Source organism: Uranotaenia lowii, chromosome 2, assembly GCF_029784155.1.
Source record: "Uranotaenia lowii strain MFRU-FL chromosome 2, ASM2978415v1, whole genome shotgun sequence".
Lineage (NCBI taxonomy): Eukaryota > Metazoa > Arthropoda > Insecta > Diptera > Culicidae > Uranotaenia > Uranotaenia lowii.
In genome coordinates this window covers 278,780,790-278,790,503 of record NC_073692.1, presented here as the reverse complement: position 1 = coordinate 278,790,503, position 9,714 = coordinate 278,780,790, and the positions used below count along the sequence as shown (strand labels likewise).

The following is a 9,714-nucleotide window of genomic DNA, read 5'->3' as shown; positions in this document are numbered from 1 at the left end:
CATGATATGAATGTCATTGTAAAACTCAATGATTTTTTTTTTTCATTTGCGTAACATTTTTTGGATGACTGTCAATGTCATTGATGTCTTTGATAAATGTTATGCGACTGTTACGAGTTGAATTTCATTTCAATCTCAGGTCTCATGTCTCAGGTCTCAGGTCTCAGATCTCAGGTCTCATATCTCATGTTTAATTTCTAATGTTTCATGTCTCTTGCCTCAGGTCTCAGGTCTTAAGTGTCAAGTTACACGTCTTATTGTTTCAAGTTTCAGAGATGCAGAAATTGAATGGAAATGGACGTTAGGCCTAATGTTTCTAGGTTCACCCAAAACTAGGGTTAATCGTGGTTCAAGACGTGAAAAAAAACATTTGGTGATATGAAAAAAACCTACACGGAAAAAAATTGAGTGGTCATCCCAAAGACGCTGTCATGATAATTTTACCATTTCAGCGCTATAGTATTTTCAACCACGAAAAGTTTAACATCGATTTTGTGAAAGTGCGCATGAAACAATATTGAAATTACTATGTACCTGGTAATTTTCGATAACTCTCAATGTTTGTTGTCGAAAATACTATGGTCATGATAATTTCATCATAATTTCTATCACAACTACCGTCCGCATAGTAATTTTGACATTGTGGCACCAATTCATATCAACAAAATACTACGCACATCGTACTTTTGAGAACAAAACATATTTGACTCAAAAACATAAGTGCGTATGATAATTTTACTATGGTAAACATTCTTGTTGTTTACACTAATTCAGGATCATTAATCATCAAACCCGTCTGTAAAAAAAAACTAATTTTGAGCTGCTTTATAGTTCCATAACTTTGAAAATCATTCCAGAACATCGAGAGAACACACTAACATTGACCGACGTGTGTCGGAAGTGTGAATTTTCATGTTTCAAATAATGTCATAATGCATGCATGTTACGAGGTCCCTCGTTTGGCAGCCAACCTCGAGCACCCGTTTGACAGCAATAGTAATAGGATAGATGAGCAAAACAAAACATCAAAGAAAACGTGTGGTTCGGAGGTGAAAAACGTGTTACCGAAGTTGGTTGATTATACTTATTATAAATAACGATTATACGCGGTTTGCGAAACAGTAGTTATTCCTTGAAGAAGTGCTTGCTAAAGGTTAGTTAGTGAGGTGGTTTACTTGCCAATAGATCTTAATAAGTTGCGTTTTCCACTTATAGCGTACCGATATCAGCATAGATAACCTATAGCCTCACAGCTTAACTGCAATCTCACTCTTGTGAAGGTAATTTTATAACGCAATCAACTTAAACATTGTAATCACCTTTGCATATGTTCAGGTATCATTCATTCAGGTATTCATAGCTCCAGTCGAAGATTCGTTTGCCTTTAGAAGGATTTACTATTCATAACGGATCAGATCACTAAACGTGAGTTGCTAAAAATAATATCCTGTCATACTTACCTAACTATTCATTTCCTTACCAGGGATTTTTATTACTACAAATAAACGTGTAATGCGAATCTGGAAGATCGACTTTGATTGAGAAGATAACATTATAAAAATCCGTTTATGGTGTAAATCCAGAAAGACACAACCATAACCTCAAATGGGAGGCTTAGACAGAACGAAGATCACCGGCTTGCAAGCCCAGCAGGCAGCAGATGAAGGACAGCAAAATGCTGGAAATAGTTGTCAGCTGTGCAACAAAACCGATAACAACCGGATGGTACTTTGTGATGATTGCTCTCTGTGGCAACATTACACTTGCGCTGGTGTAACATCTCAGATTGAAGGCGAGGGAGTACCATTCAGTTGTCACAAATGCACTAAAAAAACTCGGAAGATATCTAAAAGGCAACAAAACAAAACTACTGTTGAAAAATGCTCAAACGACCATCCACCTAAGGTTAAGACTGGCAGTGATCAATGCGAAGTACGATCAAAGGCAGGAACCAGTATCTCGAAAAAGTCGAACTCCTCCTCGAAAAGGTCCGCCAAAATGTCTTTAGAAATACAGTTGCAGAAAGTGGAAGCTGAGAAGCAATTGTTGGAAGAGAAGCGAAAATTGATTGACAAGCAATTTAGTATACTGGAAGAGATAGCTGAATTGGATAATCATGAGTCCGACAACTACACCGCTCAGTCCAGATCAAAGGTTGCTGACTGGCTTGAGAACTCAAATGCATCTGAGGCTGGAAGCAAAAGGCAGGAAGTGATTGATTCTGAAGGCGATGAATCCGAATCCGACATGGATAGCACCGATGACGAGGAACAATTTTTACCAGCGGGCAAATCGACACCGAAAACATCTGCCGCGGTCAAAATGAGCAAACCTAACAAAAACGACCAAAGGAACTCCTGTCTGAAACGAAACCATTTGGCAGCTCGTCAAGTCATAGCAAAGGATCTGCCATCCTTTTCCGGAAACCCTGAGGAATGGCCCATGTTCATTTCAACCTACGAAAGCACGACCAGCATGTGTATGTTCACAGATGAGGAAAACCTAAGTCGCTTGCGAACCTGTCTGCGTGGAGAGGCCCTAGATGCTGTCCGTAGCTTTTTGATTCAGCCGTCAACAGTGCGAAAGGCAATCGATGTTCTTCGACTGAGATTTGGACAACCACAGTTCGTTATCGACTCCTTGAAAGAAAAGGTTCTTTCCATGCCGCCACTCAAACAGGACTCACTGAATCAATTAATTGATTTTTCTATTGCTGTCCAAAACTTAAACGCTACGATCGATGCATGTGGCCGAAAGGAGTACTCCAGAGACTTCTCTCTTATCGCGAAACTTGTAGAGAAATTGCCTTCACCTCACAATCTCGACTGGGCGCGACACCAAAGAAATTTAAAAAAGATAACCTTGGCTAGGTTCTGCGCATGGATTTCCCTCATTGCAGAAGATGCTTGTCTAGTTACGAAACCTACCGGCAAAGGAGAAAGAAACAAGTACGAGAGAGCTGGAACAACATCCAAAGCTAGGGCCTCCGTGAACGTACATGCTGAAGTATCTGACTTCGAGACCAGCGAAATAGAAAAATCCCACACTGGATCAAAGGGCTGTATTATATGCTTTAAGAATGATTGCCTTTCTCTTGATAAGTGCTCTCGATTTCAAGAAATGTCGTACGCAGAACGTTGGACAGCAGTTCACGAACATCAACTGTGCAAGAAATGTTTAAAAATCCATCGAGGTAAATGTAACTCGCCACTATGCGGAAAACAAGGTTGTAAGTACAAGCACCACCCTCTCCTCCATAAAATCTTAAACGTAGTAGCAGAAAATCTGGCGTGTAACACGCACCAAACACAAGCTCAGACAAGTCTTTTAAGATATGTGCCAGTTACATTGTACGGAAAAAGCAAACAAATACAGTGCTACGCCTTTCTAGACGATGGTTCTCACATTACGCTCCTAGATCAAGACCTTTCTGATGAGCTGAATTTGCAAGGTGAACCCCGCCCCCTTTTCATAAAGTGGACGGGTGGCAAACAAAGACACGAAGCGAACTCGCAATCAGTTAATTGTGATATCTCTGGCAACGGCAGTAGGCGCTTCCATTTGGATGACGTGCGAACGGTTCAAGAACTACAACTGCCCTATCAGACGCTCGACGTAGCTGAACTTTCGACAAAATACGGTCATCTCCGTGGTTTACCAGTCCAGTCGTATGAGAACGTTCGACCAAGAATACTGATTGGAATCAAACACGCATACGTTAGTCTCGTTCGTAAAAGTAGAGAAGGAAAACCTCATGAACCGATTTGCATCAAAACGCACTTAGGCTGGTCTATTTACGGAGGAGGTATTGATGGTGAAGTGAGTATGGTTCATCATGTCCTCCATGTGGGCGAAGAAAAGAATCACAGCGAATGTTCCCTTGATCAGGCAGTAAAAAACTTCTTTGACTTAGAAAACATGGGAATCACAAAATCAAATGATATCGTAAGATCCAAGGATGACCAACGCGCTTTAGAGCTTCTGAATGAAATGACGCACTTTAATGGTGAGCGTTACGAGACAGGCCTTCTATGGCGATACCCGAATACACATCTTCACAATAATAAGGAGATGGCTCTGCATCGTTATCACAGCCTAATGAAACGTCTAGAAAAGGATCCTGTCCTAAGAAGCTCTCTCAACGAAAAGATAGATTCTTACCTAGCAAAAGGATATATTCGAAAACTAACAAGTGAAGAGATAAGCAACCCTCGGGAACTGGTGTGGTATCTGCCAACGTTCCCTGTTACATATCCTAACAAACCTGGGAAAGTTAGACTGGTGTGGGACGCTGCCGCAATGTACAAAGGACAATCGTTAAACTCCGTTTTGTTGACAGGACCCGACCAGTTAGTTTCCCTGATTTCGGTACTAATCAAGTTTCGCGAAAGTCGAATAGCCGTGTGTGGCGACATTCGCGAAATGTACCACCAAGTTAAAATACGAGAACAGGATCAGCACTGCCAGCGTTTCCTGTGGAAGGACAATGATGGCGATCCTAGTGAGTACATTATGATGGTCATGACCTTTGGTGCATCATGCTCCCCAAGTAGCGCGCAATTCGTTAAGAATATTAATGCCAAGAGACACGCCGAAAAGTATCCAGACGCATCGGAAATTATAATAAATTGCACTTACGTAGACGATATGTTGTTCAGTGTTCCCGATGAAAAAGAAGCAATCAACCTGGCAAAAACTGTGCGCTTAATTAATAACAACGGGGGCTTTGAAATACATAATTGGATGTCGAACGCAGCCCAGGTATTAGCCGAACTCGAAGAAGAACCTTCTTCAGGTAAAAATCTTGACTTGATATCTCCCCTTGCAACAGAAAAGGTTCTTGGCATGTGGTGGGAAACTACATCGGATTCGTTTGTTTTTAAAATCAACTGGACTCGCTTGGATAAGGCCCTTCTAGAAGGATCACGCATACCCACGAAGCGAGAGGTCCTCAAAACGCTAATGTCTATCTACGATCCCCTGGGTCTCATCTCCCACTACTTAATGTTCCTGAAAATCCTACTCCAAGAGATTTGGAGGGCTGAAGTGAGCTGGGATGAAATGATAGGAGATAAACTGAATGAAAAATGGCTTAAGTTCGTTAGGCTATTTCCGGCGCTAGAGAATCTTCGTATCCAACGCTGCTTTCACAGTTTTCATAAACTTATACCCGTAGTTGATGTGCAGCTACATACCTTTGTTGACGCTAGCGAGGATGGTATGGCTGCTGTTGTGTACCTACGCTACGCATCGGACGATACAGTTGAGTGCTCGTTAGTTGGTTCGAAAACGCGTGTAGCGCCACTCAAATATTTATCAATTCCTCGCAAGGAGCTGCAATCGGCGGTTATTGGCGCTAGATTTACGAAAACTGTTCTCGAAAAGTTGTTAACCAAAGTAAACCGATGCATTTATTGGTCCGATTCTCGAAATACATTAGCCTGGATCTCATCAGATCATCGGAAGTACAGCCCGTACGTAGCAGCACGTGTCAGCGATATTCTCGAAACCACTGTGGCATCTGACTGGCGGTGGGTCCCATCCAAATGGAACGTAGCAGACGATGCAACGAAATGGCAGCGCACCCCTGCGCTTTCATCTAATGAGAGATGGTTCTCCGGACCTGAGTTTTTACGCAACGTCGAAAAGGAGTGGCCTGTAATGCCTCTAAAGAAGTTTTCAACCGATGAAGAAATGAAACTTACCTGTAATGTTCACTTGGTACACACTCCCGGTGCAATCACTGTTACTAACTATTCGCGATGGATGCATTTGGTAAGAGTTACTGGATTCGTTCAACGATACCTCAATAATGTGTTTAACAGTAAGAACACACGAACCGGAATCCTTACTAGCAACGAGCTTCGTAACGCTGAAGAACTTCACATCCGGAACGCTCAAAGGGAAATCTACTTTGAAGAACTTCAACTTCTGCAGGCTAGAGAAAACATTTCTAAAAAAAGTCAGCTCTATAGACTATCTGCTTACCTTGACGATCGAAGAATCATAAGAATGGAAGGAAGAACAGGAGCTTGCGAATTTCTGGACGTAGAAACTGTGAATCCAATAATTCTTCCGGGGAAACACCACATCACGAAGCTTATTGTCTCATGGTATCATAAAAAATACCATCATCAGAACAGTGAATTGATTATAAATGAAATCAAACAGAAATTCTATGTATCAAATTTAAGAAGGTTGTATAAACATATTCGCAAAGATTGTCAACTTTGTAAGATACTAGAAGCGCGACCTCGTCCGCCCAGAATGGCTAGACTTCCACCTTGTCGAGTCGCTGCCTACACGCGACCGTTTACACATTGCGGATTGGACTACTTCGGTCCTCTAGAGGTGGTAGTGGGCCGCAGAGTAGAAAAACGATGGGGTGTGTTATTTGTTTGCCAGACTACAAGAGCTATCCATTTAGAAATCGCTCATCAGTTGAATAAAAGTTCCTGTATAATGGCAATCCGAAATTTTGCGTCAAGAAGAGGAACGCCTGCTGCCTTTTACAGTGACAGAGGAACGAACTTCGTAGGATCATGTAGAGAGCTCCGAGAAACCCTGAAGAAGGTTGACGAAAATCAGGTTGCAGCAGAATTCACTACTCCAAGTACCTCGTGGGTATTTAACCCCCCAGCGACCCCACATATGGGAGGAAGCTGGGAACGACTCATACGTTCAGTAAAAAGAATATTGCCTCTCTTGCGCATATCCAGGCGACCAACTGATGAAGAACTACGCAACGCCTTTGCAGAGATCGAGAACACGCTTAATGGAAGACCGCTCACCTATGTTCCTCTAGATCACGATTCTCGTACAGCGCTCACTCCTAATCACTTCCTACTAGGAAGCTCGAACGGTTCTAAACCTCTGACGGATATCAACAGCGATGGAATATCTTTGAGACGAGGCTGGCAGGTGTCGCAAGTCATCGCCAACCAGTTCTGGAAGCGTTGGATACGCGACTATCTACCAGAAATCACCAGGCGAAGTAAATGGTATGAACCGGTTAAGCCCATCGAAGTTGACGACATAGTGATTATAGTTGATCCTGATTTGCCGAGAAATTGTTGGCCTAAAGGACGAGTTATAAAGATCATCACAGACGGCGATGGACAAGTTAGACGTGCATGGGTGAAGACGAAAACTTCTGTTTATGAGAGGCCTGCTGTTAAGATAGCTGTGCTCGATGTAGGTGACAACGATAGTAAGCCGAATCCTGCAAAGTAATAGTCGTCGTACTCGGGGGGGAGTGTTACGAGGTCCCTCGTTTGGCAGCCAACCTCGAGCACCCGTTTGACAGCAATAGTAATAGGATAGATGAGCAAAACAAAACATCAAAGAAAACGTGTGGTTCGGAGGTGAAAAACGTGTTACCGAAGTTGGTTGATTATACTTATTATAAATAACGATTATACGCGGTTTGCGAAACAGTAGTTATTCCTTGAAGAAGTGCTTGCTAAAGGTTAGTTAGTGAGGTGGTTTACTTGCCAATAGATCTTAATAAGTTGCGTTTTCCACTTATAGCGTACCGATATCAGCATAGATAACCTATAGCCTCACAGCTTAACTGCAATCTCACTCTTGTGAAGGTAATTTTATAACGCAATCAACTTAAACATTGTAATCACCTTTGCATATGTTCAGGTATCATTCATTCAGGTATTCATAGCTCCAGTCGAAGATTCGTTTGCCTTTAGAAGGATTTACTATTCATAACGGATCAGATCACTAAACGTGAGTTGCTAAAAATAATATCCTGTCATACTTACCTAACTATTCATTTCCTTACCAGGGATTTTTATTACTACAAATAAACGTGTAATGCGAATCTGGAAGATCGACTTTGATTGAGAAGATAACAATGCATGCAAATAAACAAACAAACATACATAGTAATTTTACTATTTAAATCAAGCTCCTCGCTCCTCCTAATCTTTATCATAACACATACTAGTTTCATCATGAAACATATTAATTTTACTAGGGACGAAGTAAAACAATGCATCATTTCATTGACAATTTTACTAAAACGCAGTCGAATTTACTATGCGCAGCCAAATTGAGCACATGGTAAAATAGCTACACGCAGGGCCACATTAAACCATTAATGTTTGAAAAATAACCATAATGGCAGTTTTGTGGGTTAAGTCATTTTATGAGTTTTCTGCGAAAACTCATAAAATGAGATTTTACGGAGAACTTGGATTATGGTTATTTTTCAACCGTTTGCTTGTATTGTATAATGGTTATTAAATAACCGTTTTCCGAACAAAAAAAAATGTTTTTTTCTTCAAAAGAATTGAAAAGAAGTTTTCGGAAAGGATTTAAATATTCTAATCAAAATCATCATATATTTTTCTTTTTCATATATGGGATATATTTTAAATATCAAAACGTCTGTATTTGCATTCCGTATCAAACTATAAGCTCGCGCTCGGGAGATGCCGAATTGGGAGGAAAGTATTTGGAACAATTGTTCCGGATCAATCGTACGACGGCACTTCTTTCCAATAGGTATTGTCCCTCAGTACCTGTAGAGGATAGAAAAAAATGGTCATTTGCTAGTCAATTTTCATAAAATTCAGAAGGCACTGATTTGAGAACAACTCACCTTGATATTATGGAAGCAACTTTAAAATTGGGGCCCACATCCGGATCCCTCTTGTCCATATTCGGGTCAGTCTATCGTTGCTTTTTCCTTAGCAGAAACATTTTGCGACACCCGGTTGATCTGCTAACCTAGAAATGGTGAAAAAAAATCAATTTTGGAATCAACTTTTTTAATACCGGGGGCATTACTCACCTTTGTTCCGATGCTGCTTATGGCCTTTAAAATCTCCCAGTCCAGTTCTCCGATAGAAGTTTGTTCCCAGCCAGCGGAGGTACAAAATAAATCCGATGCGGAACAAAACAGTTAACACTGGCGCTTGCACCCGACAACTGTTCTTCCGTATTCACGGTTGAATTTTAACCATTTTTTGGTTTTGAATTCGAACTTCAGAAACGGTTGAAATTCAAACATTCATTTTGATTGAAAAATAACAAATATTGGAGTTCTTCTAGAAATCCCAGAAAATGTTTCAATAAAAGTCATTTTTGGTTATAAAAATATGAGCGTGTATGCGTAAGGTATTATAAACAACAAAACATATTTGACTCATAAATATGGTCGCCTGTTGTTCGTTTAAACCAGGGATTTAGTAATTTTACTATGCTTTTTTTTGTGTGTAGCAATTGTTTTTGCTAAGCAAAATCAAGCAGTCGATTAAAGCAATTGCTTAGGTTGTTATGACAGCTGTTTTCTCAGTCAGGAGTTTAAACAAGCTAGTTTGGTATGAATAAAGCCCAAATCTGAAGCAATTACTCGACCAATCTTCTAGCAATTGCTTTATTTTCTAAGCATGCTCGGTAGCAGACTTTTCGAATCAAAATATTATTTTGTAACGTCACAAATTTATCAAATTGACTATATGACACTTCAATGAAATTGAAAAAGGCATTTTCAACATGGATAAAATGGCTCCTTTTCCTCAAATTTTCGAAGCTAAATAGAGACACGTCGATGCAGAAAAAATGTTCTCTACCGATGAGTCTCTGATACTCTGTACAACGATATATCTAGCACCTCTTACAGCATCGAGTCACCAATCACCATGCTGTGTATATAGCATAGTTAGCTGCTATTCATTGGGGATAGTTTCGTCACAC

General features: G+C 40.6%; 1 protein-coding gene and 1 long non-coding RNA gene across 2 annotated transcripts; one reads left to right on the top strand and one right to left on the bottom strand.

Moving 5' to 3' along the window:
* The first annotated feature begins 1,605 nt into the window (after positions 1-1,605).
* Positions 1,606-7,233, top strand: LOC129742725 (uncharacterized). The gene has a single exon (XM_055734668.1). The coding sequence runs from the start codon at positions 1,606-1,608 to the stop codon at positions 7,231-7,233; it is 5,628 nt and encodes a 1,875-aa protein (XP_055590643.1).
* Positions 7,234-8,380: 1,147 nt separating this feature from the next.
* On the bottom strand, positions 8,381-8,990 carry LOC129744256 (uncharacterized). The gene is made up of 3 exons (XR_008736868.1): positions 8,810-8,990; positions 8,618-8,745; positions 8,381-8,537 (listed from the first exon to the last, which is right to left on the bottom strand). It is a non-coding gene; the product is annotated as an uncharacterized LOC129744256 (long non-coding RNA).
* Between the last annotated feature and the right edge of the window lie 724 nt (positions 8,991-9,714).